Raw genomic sequence first — 15,474 nt, forward strand, 5'->3', positions numbered from 1 at the left:
CCATTCACTGGTAATTTCCTCCGGGGCTAAATCTAATCAAAGCTTGGATCCAATATTTTATATATACAAAAAAAACATTACAAAAAATAATTGTTTTAGGCCTTTTTTTAATATAAAAAAAAAACACTAAAACAACATCATTTTTCCACTAATCTGGCCCAATCCAATTCTCAGCCCAGGCTGAGTTTCGAAGCTATGCTTCCCACTCCATAACAAATGCTAGGGAATGTGGGTAAAAGGAGAAGAGGTTACAAGATGAAAGGATTGGCATGGTGCTCCTTTTGTTAGCTTTGATTAGCAGCGAGAGACAAAAACAGGAACAAAGACCATTTACTTCATTTTCATATTTTGAAACCCAGATGAGAGACATTCCACAGTTTAAGCTCAAAGAAGCAGGCTGTACTACCATGATACCTTTTGAACAGGTTTTCAAGGGAACCAAACTTGATGGGAGCGTCAATGCAACTCCATAAATCTCGATATAATCTCAGAGTGGAGCCCTAAGAAGTAAAGCACATGAATTTGACATCAGAATGTTTGATGGCAAATCTGACTAGATAAAGACCAGACACTGCACACAAAGAAAATTATATCCCCGCTTAGTTGTAAAGTGGAATGCTGAGGGTACCAAACGTCAAAAGCATCACCCTTTTTATACTTTTTGGTCCCGCAGAAACCACACTTTTCCCATAAAGACAGGTCCAAGACAGCTGCTCCCCCACTAAAAAAAAAAGCTTAGCTGAATCACTGGGACGTTTGCAGGGAACAACACATCACAGATGAAATGCCTCTCAACATTCTGCATAATGGAGCAATGAAGCATCTTTTGATACGGGGCTCGAAGAGCAAATAACTAAATTAACAATTTTTTAGATGAGTTTCAACTAAAAATCTTCCACGCAACATTAAGTGCAATAACAATCAAAGCATTCTACAGAGTTGAAACCAAAAGCCAACAAAATCTAGATCAAATACCATCTGATAGAACAGCACTCACATCAAAAACATAATCCAAAGGACAAGCAGGTGATACAACCATCTGTTTCCATGCAAGGATTATGGACTAGGAGACTTGTCTCCATTTACTTCTTTAGGATATTCATCATGAATTGGGCTACGGCTTCTGCTTTTTCTTGGGCTACTGCTTCGGCTCCTAACTGGGCTCCGGATCTGACCCCTATTTGGAGTTTGGCTGTGGCTCCTTGATCGTGAATATGACCTCTCTTGACTGTACCTCCTCTCTCGGGGTGAAACAGATCTGCTTCAAAGCAAAAGGTCAGACGTGCACATTAAAAGAGGGAGCAATAATTATTAAAAAGTACCAGAACTATATGCGCCTCAGGGAGACAATCACAAGACGTTTGAGAAGTAGCAGAAAATATCCTATTTTTACATCAATAGTCCAACATCAAACAGGCCAATTCAGTTTTGGGGCGTAAAGGCTGAATAAGTACAGTAAATAAGAAACCAGGGAGGAGATATAGAATACAGAACTAAAAAGGAATCCTTGGCAGTGTTTCACAAACAGTTTGGAACAGCTAATGCATTTGCTTCGGATGCAAAAGGCATACAGGTTCCTCCATAAGAGACAAATATTGGGTTCCTACAGGAAAAAAACAAGAACCAGAGTAATAATTGCAAACCTTGAGGGATGCCTTCTTTTTGGAGGGGAATAATAATCACGACTGTGAGACCGGGATGTTGCATGGCGTGGCGGTGGAGAACGAGAATGGCGTGGTGACCGAGAATAACGAGGAGGTGATCTTCTTCTATCACCAACTCGACCCCTGTAACAGAATGGAGACATTTTGAAGATTATCAAACCAGAAAACTTTGGAAGAGTAATACATATAGTGAAAATCATGAAATACAACCCAGATTTTGGACTAAGTGAGCTTTAAAACAAATCATGAACACAATTTATAGATTCAAAAATACAAGTCCTGTAAACATCCTTATATCATGTCATGGCATGATTGGCATGTGAAAGACTTCCCCATACTTTCCACAAATTCTGAAATCAGTGCAATCTAAAAATGCATCTGATCTTTTGATTTTGTTTAGGTTCACTTCTGAACAGAATAATTCAAATCATTGAGCCCCAACCCAACTTGAAAGGAAAAACACAACAGGAAGAAAGAGATGAAAAAAAAACAATGACATTCAGCAACCATCTAAGTTATCTCAACTGAAATAGAAAAATAGCTGTTCAATGAAAAGCATTCATGTCACTCAAAATCAACCCTGTCAGGCAAGCAAAGAAACAAAAGATAACACTTACCTTGTGGCTGTGCGCTCCCTTGCTCTCATATCAACTGGCTTCTTCCTATTCTCCTCGGCAAATACAACAGTCAACTCCCGGCCAAGAAAGACTCGACCATCCATATGATGTTTTGCCTCTGCAGCATCATGAGGATCTGCATATTGGACAAAACCAAAACCACGGGGTTCCCTGCCAAAAGAAGATGATAATGAAACAGATTGAAGATTAGTACCACCATATCAGCTACAAAAGAAGGAATCGGGCACGAGAACCATAAACCTTTTTGCCAATGAAATTTACCAACACAATCCCCATTATATGAAGGTCATGATATGAAAAAGCAAGCACACTGCTGACCTTGCAAGTGTCAGTTTAAAGATGACTTGAAACTCTTCAAGACTTGGAACCTCTCCACAATGTATTCAAACCCAACTTCCTTCAAATCTTCACTATCATTAACATCATCTTCAAAAGGACTCTAATTACTTGATTGGTGTCTTCAAAACTTTAATTTCACTGTTAAATCTCAAGAACTTCAATTAATGAACCCAGCCTCTGATTACAATTGAGTATTATATCATGAAGAGATGACCCAAAAGAAATTTGGAGGAACAGGGGGCTTAAAGGGCCTGCTCGATGAAACCAAACAAACTGCTAAACATAATTTGAATTTCCCAAAAATTATAAGAAAGATAACATTAAAAAGTTTAAGAAACTATGGGTCAAGCTAATAAGTTTCTGATGCAGTGTAGGAAGGAAATCAGATGATAGGAGAGAGAACAAATAACATAATGCTGGGGAAATAACCTCATAATATCAGTCCCAACAGTTTCGAAAGGGGATTAATTTTGAAATTGATACCAAACAAGACCATTGACAGCATGAATCCCAATGAATGTCAAGACAAGAAGATAGTTAGAAAATGCAAAACCCCACTTGAGTTTTTTTAAAGAAATACTTAAAAAAAATCATATCAGCAAACTTTGTCTATCAACAGCTAAAAGACATGCTCACCCAGTATAATAGTCTCTAGGCAAGTAGATGTCCTTAAGAGCACCAAACTGTTCAAATGGCCTGCGAAGGTCTTCTGGCCTGCAAATAGCATTTACATAATTGTCATGTGCTGATGAAAAAAGAAACATAAAGTTTATGGTCCCAAAATATTCAGCTATTGATAGGAAGTGGTGCATACTGCATCATTATAAGTTTAGTTTTGGATAGGTTCCCACTCTCAGCAACATGAATGTCCAGTTGCATCGTTAACTTGAGCGGAGTTTCTCTCCGCAAGGAGACAGAATAACTCTTCCATCACTCCTACTGTCTCTTGTGCACACGTAAAACTTTCCTTAAGTGGCAACTAGTGCAATGGTCCACTGGCACAAAGCCGCAAGGCCACGCAGATGAATGCTCATTGTGTATTAATATGCATCTAAGATCACCAGTACTCTTTAGGCACTCACTCTCTAGCATTGTAACATGCACGTGCGATTCCTGTGTCTAGCCAGGTCTCAGTTGGACAGGTATAAAAGCATGAAAGCATAGAAGCAACATTTTTTAGATCATCCACTACTTGCAAATCTAATACAAATGTTAAAGAACATAAGTTGTGAAAGGAAAGCAAACCTGCAATCATGACGGAGGTTGCGAACTAGAAGGCTAGTAGGAAGATCCCTACTACGTCCACCATAACGTCCCCGAGGACTAGGACTCCGTCCCCTTCTACTATAGCCCCTTGGAGGTGATGGACTATAACTCCTTCCTCTCATCTCCACAAAATTGTTTGCTCTCTGTCCAATTTAAAATTACCTATGAAGGAAATAGTACCACGATGAAGAAAAACCCCAGCCAGAGTAAGAAACTATTAAATCATGTGCAGCAACAAAATCCAATTACTGGCTTCATATGATAAAGTTATCTACTTTAACCAGATAGCTTCCCTGATGCAACAAATGAAGAGTTCACTGCCTGAGAAAATAACCCATTAACGTACTAATAATATGTAGAACCCATCACTTTTTTTTGCAGTAAAGCCATAAATTAGCTCCTCTCCTCCAAGTTTGGACAGCGTTTACACAAAATATTGCACATAACTAACTCATCATCCTTAAAATATGGAACAAACCCATTAATCATACCAATAACCTAAGCATGTAATGTAATAAAAAACCTAACCCATTATCTCCTTCCTAATAACTCATTAAACCCATTAAATACTTCATCTTTTTTCTAGCATCAGACCCAAAATTCATTCCTCTCCTTCATTAATTTACACATATTTAGAAGAACCCGTTATTTATCTTCTTTTTTAACAAAGACCCATTAACCTAAATAGAGCATTAAACCCTAAAAATATCAATTAATTCAACAAAATCAAGAAGAACCCGTTATTTATCTTCTTTTTTTAACAAAGACCCATTAACCTAAATAGAGCATTAAACCCTAAAAATATCAATTAATTCAACAAAATCAACATTAACTACTTGCATTAATATTCAAGCCATAAACACGTTAAAAAAAAAAAGCAACAGTCAAAACGACAATAAGAATCTAAACTGAATCGTAACAGAGAACGCAAGGGAGGGGAAGAGAGACCTGTTAATCGGAAGATTAGGGTTCCGCGGAGGAGAGAGTTTGAGAGCAGACGGCGATGTGGCTGCGATAACGGGTACAAAGAGGAAGGGTGTGTTAGGAGGTTGTAGATATAGCACACAGCAAGGGTTAAGGATTAACTACGGTTCAGTTAAGGTATTCCATGCCTTTAGATTTGTGGGTCCTTTTGGGTCCCTAATCTTGTGGCTGAGAGTTTTTTATTTTGAAATATGATACGTATATAAGGCAAAGTGATTGTTTTTGTTTCCTTGGTTATGGTATATAGAATATAATAAAATATAATTTTTTATTTTTATTTTTAAAATATATTGCTATTAAATTTATATATTTTAAAAATAATCATTATTTTATTTTTTTTACTTTAATTTATATTGAGTGTTGAAATTAATAATATCATAATAACTGTAGTTATAAAACAATGACTGACTTGACAAATTGATTTGGATCTGAACTGATCCGAGTTTATAAAAAAATAAATGAAAGATTGACTTGACCTTACTCAGTCAAAAATTCAAGTCAACTCAGGATAAAACATGGATCAAAAACTCGTTAACTTTTTGAAAAAAAATTAAACATTTTGGGTTCGTCGAGTTGACCCTTCTAATCAATAACCTGAACCTTATCTTGGGTCGACTCTAAAATCGAGTTTTAAAACTATGATAACAATCATTTTTATCAATATATTGACTCGAGTCAACCCGTGTTGACCCTTCCAACCTATAATCGGGGCCTTGTTTCGGTTGACCCCTAAATCAGGTTTAAAAACTATGATAATAACAACTTTTATCTTTACATTAACCTGGGTCAACTTAAGTTGACCCACCCGATTTGTGATTGGGGCTTTGTCTCAGGTTGGCATTCGAATCAAGTTTTAAAACTATAATAATAACTAGATTTATTCTATGCTAAGCAAGGTCAACTCGGGTTGATCCTCCTAGCGCATGACTTGGATCTTACACCGGATCGACCCTCAAGTCGGATTTTTAAAACTGTGATAATAACTATTTTTATTCTTATATTGACCTGGATCAATGATTAGTCTCACTCATGACTCGAGGTTTGCCCCGGATCAACCTCTAGTCGAGTTTTTAAACTATTAAAATAACTATTTTTATTTCTACCGTGACTCCGGTCAACCCAACCCGTGACCCGAGCCTTACTCTAGATCTACCCCTAAGTTGGGTATTAAAATTATGATAATAATTATTTTAATTTTTACATGTCCAGTTAAATAATTTTAAAATTGAAAGTTTTTAACAATAATATTTTAAAAATAATTTTTTTTTGTCTATAATAACATATCCTTTATACACTCATGTTTTGAAAGTATTAAAATTCACTTCAAAACATTTGTAAAAGTGTAAATTTCAGACTAAACATAAATCTGTTTTTTAAATGATTTCTCGATTATGGCTTCTCTTATTACTCAATGAAACCGTTAAATTCTATCCTTTCTTGAAAATTAAAATATAATTTGGATGGAAAGATGGATGGAACGCAATTAAATGACAAAAATTTCAATCGAGAATCTCTAAAAATTTGAGGGTAAAACTGATATAAGAGTTGTTCGATGGTAAAACTGAGATTTCGTATATATTTGGAGGGTATGTTTGAAGTTTGCCCAAAAAAACCCTGCAAGCTTAGAGCAAAACAGAGACCACAAAACAGAGAGACTCTGCCTTGTGTCTCCCGCATACATACACTACACACGATCTCTGCGGAAACAGAGACGTTTGAGCAGGAGTAGGCTGATCATTCCCATCTCCTTAAGCAGCTCTTTATGCAGGTTAAAAAACCTTTGTTCCTCCTTTGTTTTTTTCGCCTTAAATTTAGATGATCAAAGAATAATCTTTTTTTTTCTTTTAATCTATCCATGCTATTTTAAAATTTTTTGGGTGTAATCTGAACTGGGTTTTGATTGCTTTCTGTTCTGGTATATATTTATAGATTAAATGCATGTGTACATGGTTGTTCTTGTGTCTTCTTGAGGGTTTTAGCTTGCATTTTAGGATAAAATTCTATTTTATGTGTAGAATTTAGAAAAAAAATCGTGTGTGCACATCAGTTTAAATTGAGATATAGAGCATCTTTGAATTTTGGAATTTAATTTCTCGCACATTCTAATCCTTTTGTTTTGTGTTTCCTGTCATTGAAGCAAGATTGTAGGAGTCAATTTTTTGTTAAAGATATCTACTTTAAGTTGCTGTAGCTTTAGAAGAAAAATTGTAAATATCTTTATGGAGGTTTCGAGGATGGTTTGTACTTGTGTTGATTTGGGGTGGATTATTTTGTGTAGAGGTTGATGTTATACTGATTTGTTGTGTAGTACGAATGGAGGAACAGTTTATACTAAGAGTTACACCTTCTATTGCGGAGAAGTTAGATCGACTTTTGAGTGACACTGCTTCTTCTTCTGAAGAACAATCATTGGATTTGTCTTTTTCTGGTGAGAACGTCCTTCCCTTGCATTTTATGATATTCTTGGTTGTTGTTACATGTATAGTACTTTAGGAATTAGGATCTCTATGACAATTGATTCAATCCACAGTGTAGTGCTCCTTAATCGATAATGAGGTTTAGTTTATAACACTAGAAACTTACATTTTGTGATCACTTCATGGTTATGATCCATAAATTTGGCCCATTTGTGCAACCCTTTCAATTTTAACTTTATGGTTTAGCAATTTAATTTATTTATTTATCTACCCTGTGACAAGGCTGTATGAACCAAGTCATACTCTATGCTGCTAAAGATTCTAATGAAAATACATTTGGGGTAGATCTCGTGGTGGTTTCTCGAATTTAGTTTGCTGGGATAGATATATTATCTTGATACAGAAAAATGCCTCTTTTATATGGGGAAGCTATATGTCCTTCAAATGTTATTTCCGGACCTGGGGTGTGATCTTACATTAATCTGGTATTAAGTGCAGGACATGTATCAATTTGGTGTCAGTTTTTCTGTTCCAACAGATGCCTTACTGATAGAACAGTTGATACAATTTTGTATATGAGTTAGCTATCCTTTCCATATGTTGGTCACAAAGATACAATTGTTACTGTCTTAGGTTTAATGTTTCCTATAAGAGAATGATATAGTCACCGCTGCCAGAACAGCATCGCGTCTATTCTCCAGAGCCCTGAAACAACTTAATTTTTCTCTCCCTTCTTTCCTTATTTTTTCTAATTCAATTTTTTTTATTGATATGCAATTCGAATAAGAACAGAGAACATTAAGTGTAGTATGAAATCATTCTTGTTGCTTTGACTAGAGCCTTAGCATACTCATGAACATGGAATATCTTGCTTTGCAGAGGATGGAAGGGGTGGCACATTTGTCATTGGAAACGAACATTTCCCTGCATCTCTCTTGGATCTTCCTTGTGTTGTAGAGTCCTACAAAACGTATGACGATTGTGCGCTAGTTAAAACTGCAGACATTGGTCAAGTATAGCTCTTGTTAACACTTTCAGTTTATAATCTCAAAAGACATTCATTTCTAAGTTGCTGCTATGATGACTTTTTGATTTTGACAGATGATTATGGTTAGAGAAGCAGGTGATACTGTTCCAGATGTGGTGGAGTACAGACATGGGCTCACTCCTCCTATGAGGGATGCTCGAAAGAGAAGATTTCGTAGGGAGCCATACCTCAATGTACGATTGATCTCAATACTTGCAAAACTTTGATGTTGAATCTAAGAATCAAGAACTTTTTTGGACATTTTGAAGTACTATGAGATCAATTGTGTGTTGCAACTGTTATTCTTGTCCTTTCAACCTGCTGCCTTTTCTGACTCTGGTGGTGTTACTTTTGACAGCCCGAGCTTGTACAGCGTGTTGAGAAAGATCTTCTGAACATCATGGCCGGGGGCACAGTCGAAAATGCTGATATCCTTAGTATTATGCATATCTTTGATTTTGTTTTTTCAGCTTAAAGAGAAATAGAAGTTCTTCAGCTTCTAGCAAACCATAGGTTTCACTATTCCGGATTAGCTTACAATCAGGAGTATAAAATTCCTCTCGGTGCACTTATGCATGCTCTTGGCAAAAATGGATTATATATCCATTGCAAAAACAAGAAGCTTGGGGAAGTGTCCCTTACTGGCATGCAGATTATTAAGGATGGTTTTGGCAGCCAGGCAATTGTCGTCTATTCCAATTTGTGTTGCATTCTATGGGACTGCAATGCCAAGCACACGCCCTATGTAATTTGCCAATAACCAAACTTAGCTCATCGGCAACTGCATTAATTGTTGGTACATTGTGTTCTGAAAATTTAATTTGATTATGTTAATTATTAGCAAGGCAAGTGCGCACCACTGCTTTAATGCAACATTCCCCATAGAGAATTTGAGGGTGGCTCATGTTCAGTGGAGTCCCACCAGTAATACAGTATTCTTTGTTTGAATTGTTGAAGGTGTTTATTTAATCATTCAAGTAAATCCTTAACTGAATTCTTACAAGCTGAAGCTAATGAGCAAGAGGAAGACGGTGAACAGAATGCTCGTAAAGCAAATAAGAAACCTGAGCCTGCTCCTGAAGCAAAGCCTGATGTACCAGAAACAACAGCTAATGCAGAAGAACCTGAGAGAAGTGATTCAGATGAGTCCGATGATTCGATGTAATGGGATGTCTTATAATTTGCCTCCTATGTCGAGAAATGGTGAATGTGATTAATCCAGCTTGTATTTTAATGTTGTGTGTGTTTATGGCACGCAATGTACTGGCCTCCAATCATCCTTTGTTACTTGCTTAGCCACTTTGCCTTTTTTTTACTTATAAATTGCCTGTACTTTTTGTAGTTTCTATTGTTTTTATTAAAATACTGAATGAGTACTACTACATAATATTATCAGTATTAAATCCTCCCTGTGCTTCCTAGAAGACAGCAGAATGAAAACAAGGAAATCTATGATGAGGTTCAATGCTGGTGGCCAGCATTGGGCTTCATAAGAATATACTCCATGGTCTAGGAAGCTGGTGACCTTATGCAAACACCAAAGATTTTGTGGTTTTGCCAATCTGGGCCTGGTTCCACTTTTGTCTGCTTATGAATTGGACTAGGGTATTAGCAGTTGCACCGCAACTGGATTCAATGGCCACATCCATAGCGGGTGAAATCATCACCCCTGCCAGCAGAAAAGCTTTGTAATCCTCAGGATTGCAACTAGAAAATTTCACTGAGAAAAACTCTACGCTAGAAGGCAGCCTCGGATCTGAGATCAATCTAATAATCTTGTTATGACATTTATGAACAAGACACTAACAAGGTCTGCTCAGCCAGCTAACTCTCTTGGCTTGCATGCTGGATAATCGGGATCTTGTATTCTCAAACTTTCTTATCAATTTTCTTGTGCCCCACTCCCCCAACTGAACAGGTTATTGGATTAAATGCCAGATCTGATTCTCCGTAGTACCAATGCAGCTGCTGCCCTTGCTGTCCTTTTGAAATTTGTTCGCCCACTTTTTGCCACTAGCCTTTGACATTTGGAGAAGTGTATAACAAGGAGCACACTCTACAGTCCACACCATAATTATAAGACCAACTTGAGGCGTCAGCCGACCTATGAGTTGAGTATATTGATTTGTGGATCCATAGGTTAACTTAACTTATGAGTTTTTTTATAAAAAAAAACCTTGAAAAACATTATTTTAATAAAAAAAAGTTTTGACGTAAAACTCGGCATAAGACTCTAGATCAGCGGGTAAACAAGTTGGCTCAACAGTTCTAGCCAGGTGTTACAACTATTGTCTACACAACATGATTGTTCACATGGCATTAAGCCTACCGCAAACAATATATCTATGCCAAGTCTTGAGAATTCAATGCTGCAAACATGCCCTCCTAGCTAGCTCGTGATTTTCCATGCAGATAAAACAATGCAGTAATGCTATGGATTTGGGAATAATTGGTGGGGTTTTTGGCGATGCCAGCTTGCTTCAGTAGGTATGGTTTGATAAGGATTTGAACACAAAGCACAAAGCAAAAGGCACATCGTTTCCTGAGGACATTTTAACTTCCCATCTGATGATATCCCACCAAATTTGAATTGAAAAGGTAGTCCTTTGTCGAGGAGATAATAAAATATAGATGGTCAACTGGTGCTATGCTGTGCCTGGGCAGGCAAAAGGCAAGCAGGCAGGCAGGCAGGCAAAAGGCATAGGTCAGCTTGTATTTTTTTAAGGATTCTGAAGAAGTGTCCCAGTCAAGCCCCATTAGCTATGATGTGCCACACTACGGAGTTACTGTCACAGTGGATGTATAATGCAAGACGCAGCCATTAGAGAGTGTGATGGTGGATCAAAAGCAATCTATGGACCCTCCATTTCTCTTGTTGGGTCAAATGTTTTTGTTGTATTACTTTAATTAGAGTAAAGGGTGGATGATAGATCGTTTGTCATATAAAAGAAAATATTGTGCGAGGCAACGCTCAAGCCCGTGAATTCTTGTCATTTATTTGTTATCAAAACGATGAAACTAATATATTAGTATGCTTTATTATTCATATAAATAGTAAATTATTATAAACTAATACTATTTATTTAAAATAGCATCATTTCAGTTATTTAAAAAAAAAAATTATTATTGGTTTTAACTTGACCAAGTTAGAACACTAAATCAATATCTAGATTGGTTTAAATTGAATTCCAACCTAGATTAGATTCCAAATAATAGATTTACTAGGTCAATTTTCTAATAATAATTACAAAACCTAAAGTGTTTTTGAAAAATCTTCAACCGTTACGCACGTAGTGATCAACTTAATAATCTTTACCAAGTCTTGGTTCCAAATTCATTGGGGAAAGCTACATCATCATCCTATCTAATGAAGATCTATATATATATATATATATATATTAAGGAAACCATATTGTAAGTTATGGAGAAAAATCCTATGATATATACATTAGAAAATTATTTTCAACCTCTTCATTAAAGATTAATCAAACCATGCAAGAAAGGAATTAGAAAATTGGTTTAGAACTGGGCAATTCAATCACTTGACGCGTTTTCTTGCTTCAAGTTCTCTGAAGGGACTTCTTCTCTATGCCCACGTACACCCATATCAATGGAAGTGTATCTATCGAGTCATTGCCCATGTATTTTCTACTTCACTTTCTTGACCGGTTACATTACCAAAGTCAACACCCATTATCTTTGCAAAACCCACTTTGCAAGTAAATTACTCTCAATTTCATTAATAATTTTTTTCTTCAAGTCCCATGAAATGCCATTCAATCTCATTTAGTCTAATAAGAGGAAGTCAAAATCTTGTTGTAAGGGTTATGTTGAGTGCAATTTGGACGGGAACTTGAGGTTCAAGGAGTGTTCTTTTGTGTAAAAAAACAAGCAATTTGAGTTGAAGTTTGGGTGAGGGGGAAGATCTTGTATATAAAAGGCTTATTTTATTTTATTTGGAATTTTTAAAGGGAGATAGATAGCAGCAAAATAAATCAGTAATTAAGGTAGAGAGAAGGTGCAATTATTAAAAAGAAAAAAAAACTAAGTCATGTGGTGGTTTTATGTTGATATTGATGTGTCATTGTATATTCGTTCACAAATCACTATAGATTAAAATAATCTATTTTTTAAAATTTTCTATTTGATTCTTGAACTCTTTTTTTTTTTACACATTTAAACACTTTAAATCCAAATTGGTGTCAAATTACTTATTTCTTTGGAAAAAAGATTGAGTTGAAAGACAAATAATGAAAAAAAAAAAACAGGGAAACAAGTGGCAACTTTGAGTTTCATTTGAAAAGTTCATTTTAGTCCCCCTATCTTTTTCAATTAGAGACGATCGGTTTCTTTAGTTATCAGAAATTTAATTTTGATATCAAATTTTATTTTCCTAAATTTTCAATTTTTTTTTAGAGGAGAAAGAGGCTTATCGAATTCTGGTGTAGAGAGAATTAGTCACCATTGATGACGATTCCGACCACCAAAATAGTCAATATCGGTGTCAATAAGTTTCTTTTGATGAGAGGAATTTTACCCAGGTGTTTTTTTTTTCTTATCCTTGTTCAAGGAGGCAGATCTAATCACGAGAATATCTTCGGGTTCAAGTTGATTTTGGTTTTTTGAATCGTTTTTTTTTATGTAATGAATAGGTTTATCAAGATATTTATGATATTTTCTAAGTGTTTTGGATTAAAAAAAAATTGAAAATGATTTTTTTAACCAAAAAACCTGAGACCCTATTTTTCTGGCAACTGAATTCTGCAGAAAACAAACAACGTGTTGTCTGTTGTTTTTTTTCAAAAAAAAAAAAGAACAAACAACAATTCATCTATATTTTTAAGAAATTAAAAAAAGATTAAGCCAAGCCCATGTGCGCGGGCTAGGTTGTTAATTTTTTGAATGTCCAGGCATGTTGAGCCACCAGACCCCCTTGCTTGGGCTTTTTTTTGTCTTTTTTTTAAAACAATTACTATTTTATATTTGGGTTAAAAAAATTGATAAAGAGAATCAATGAAACCAATTGAGTTCATGAGTCAGGTTGCAGATTTAACGGGTTAATTTGCAGTATCCAGTCTATTATTTTTTTAATGCTTTTTTTGTCCCTCATTTTTTTTTTAAAGCAATTTACCCCTTGTTATCAATGCTTTTTTTTTTTACTCTCAAAACTAAAAAAAATGAAATTCCACCATTTGTTATCAATAATCTACTTTTGCTATCTCGGTCCCACGAGCCTATCATGAACTTTTTTCCTTTTTTTAAAAAAATGTTTCATACAAAAAAAATTCTTATGTGTTTTATTATTGTATAATTAAATGAAAAAATAATCTTCAGGATAAGAAAATCTATTGAATATAATAACATGCATGACTTATATCGCGAGTGTGCTTGGTTAACTCGAGTTCACATAATTGTTTTTTAATTACATGTTGTTTTTTACCTGTTTTGCCCTTCAACATTAAGTTAATTGAGGATTAAACTTTTCATTTTTTTTTTAAATTATCCCTGCAAGTTCTCTATGTCAGCCTTGATTAATCCATATAGATTCAATGTGTTTCCATCTCAATATTAAATAAAAATATCATTCAATTCATGGTTAATTTTTTTTAAGAGACATGCATGTTGCCACTGTCTAGATATTTTTTTGCATTTAAATTTTTTTTCTCTGACCCATAGGTAACGTAGACCGGGGCTAGTTTGCTCATTAACTCTACTTAAATTCATAATATTACTTATCTTATTTTCTTAGAAATATCTTATATTAATTGATATGAAAGTATTTTAAAAAATAATTTTGAAAGCAGAACAACCTCATTATGAAATAAGAAATGTAGTTCCGATATATAAAATTGGCTTGAAAATATTATATGTGTTTCATATTGTGATTAAAAATATTTTTCAATGATTTAGATTTAGATATGTTTATATTAAGATTATTTAAAATAACCTAGAACAATATATGAATTGATCTAAATGTATTTCAGAAAATACTTTTAAATGCCAAACAACCACACTATCAATGAAATTTTAGTTCAAGCATACAAAATTAGCTTGAAAATATACATAATTATCTTGAAAATATATAACCCACCATGAAGCCAATCTTGGTTGTCACCGACCATATATATATAACTTTTTTTTTGGGTGTCTTCTCATAACAGTAATAATATTTTTTTTAACTTTGAAGTAATCATTAAAGTGTTAGAATATGGGATTGAATGTTGAATGGGTTTAGGGTTTGAAAAAAAAGGCCCTTGCATTTTTGTCGAAAGTGATGGAAAAATTCCTCTTTAAAGATTTGAGTCCAAAAGTTGAATTGTTGGTCAATTTCTTTTTTCACCAAATTTTAATTGCATGTGTCGATCATTTTTCCTTGAAAAGTTTGAATGATTTTTTCAAATTTACAGAATTCTAGGATAGTTGAAAATTCCTTACATTTACAGAAAAATTAAGCAAAAATCTTGACTGGCCATTTTTCTGTGAAATAAATTTCGTTCTTATCGTTTCACTCTCTGCCTAAGGTGTTGACTCGTCATCCTTGCTTGACAAGCTGTCTGCGACCAGTTTAATAATAGTCTACTAGTCTTGCTTGACAAGTTCTTCAGGATGAGCTTGGCAACTTCTTGTGAAAGGGACTAGCTAGAGAGAGGGAAAATCGTAGGGGTTAGTGAGTATATATTTGCTTGCTTGGATCTCATCTAGATATTCATACAATTCATGAAATTATAAGGAAAAGGAAAAATTCTACCGATGACCTCCACGTTAAAATTGTCTTCTTTGTTATTAATATCATTATTATTATTATTATTTTATCATTTTAAATTAATCCAATTTTATAAAATCTAATTTAACCTGGTTAATTGATTTGAGATTTGATTCAAGCTATATTTAAAAAAAATACAAGTTGATGTAGTCAATCCAGTTGAAAGTCGATTTAACTTTAAAAATAATTAAAATAGTATAATTTTAGTTTATTTAAAAAAAAAATGAAATTGTTTTGAAAGACTAGATCAACCCATAATTTAAGCTTTAGATACGGAAATAAATGGGATTAGGTTTAATAACTTTGAAATTATCCTTGTTTATATGAATTGGTAAATAAAGTCATAAAGTTTGTGTCTTTGGGAATCTACAATCTT

At 34.6% G+C, this 15,474-nt stretch overlaps 2 protein-coding genes across 5 annotated transcripts; one reads left to right on the top strand and one right to left on the bottom strand.

Annotated features, from left to right (window-relative positions):
- Positions 1–33: 33 nt before the first annotated feature.
- On the bottom strand, positions 34–5,011 carry LOC18097234 (serine/arginine-rich SC35-like splicing factor SCL33). 4 transcript variants are annotated; one of them, XR_002981048.2, is made up of 7 exons: positions 4,856–5,011; positions 3,887–4,069; positions 3,278–3,355; positions 2,282–2,452; positions 1,644–1,787; positions 998–1,258; positions 34–799 (listed from the first exon to the last, which is right to left on the bottom strand). XR_002981048.2 is itself a non-coding variant. In XM_006385992.3 (6 exons), the coding sequence occupies exons 2-6, from the start codon at positions 4,027–4,029 to the stop codon at positions 1,057–1,059; spliced, it is 738 nt and encodes a 245-aa protein (XP_006386054.1). In that variant the 5' UTR covers positions 4,030–4,069; positions 4,856–5,011; the 3' UTR covers positions 825–1,056. The 4 variants fall into 4 exon arrangements, 3 of the variants coding, with proteins under 3 accessions (XP_006386054.1, XP_024453793.1, XP_024453794.1); XM_006385992.3 differs by lacking the exon at positions 34–799 and having other exon boundaries at positions 825–1,258; XM_024598025.1 differs by lacking the exon at positions 34–799 and having other exon boundaries at positions 825–1,258; positions 3,887–4,050; positions 4,856–4,981.
- A 1,480-nt stretch (positions 5,012–6,491) lies between these two features.
- LOC7463581 (transcription initiation factor TFIID subunit 7) lies at positions 6,492–9,738 on the top strand. The gene is made up of 6 exons (XM_006385991.3): positions 6,492–6,659; positions 7,200–7,319; positions 8,188–8,321; positions 8,410–8,529; positions 8,694–8,763; positions 9,337–9,738. Exons 2-6 carry the CDS (start codon positions 7,205–7,207, stop codon positions 9,498–9,500), a joined length of 603 nt encoding a protein of 200 aa, XP_006386053.1. The 5' UTR covers positions 6,492–6,659; positions 7,200–7,204; the 3' UTR covers positions 9,501–9,738.
- The last annotated feature ends 5,736 nt before the right edge of the window (positions 9,739–15,474 follow it).

This window comes from Populus trichocarpa, chromosome 3, assembly GCF_000002775.5.
Source record: "Populus trichocarpa isolate Nisqually-1 chromosome 3, P.trichocarpa_v4.1, whole genome shotgun sequence".
Classification (NCBI taxonomy): Eukaryota; Viridiplantae; Streptophyta; class Magnoliopsida; order Malpighiales; family Salicaceae; genus Populus; species Populus trichocarpa.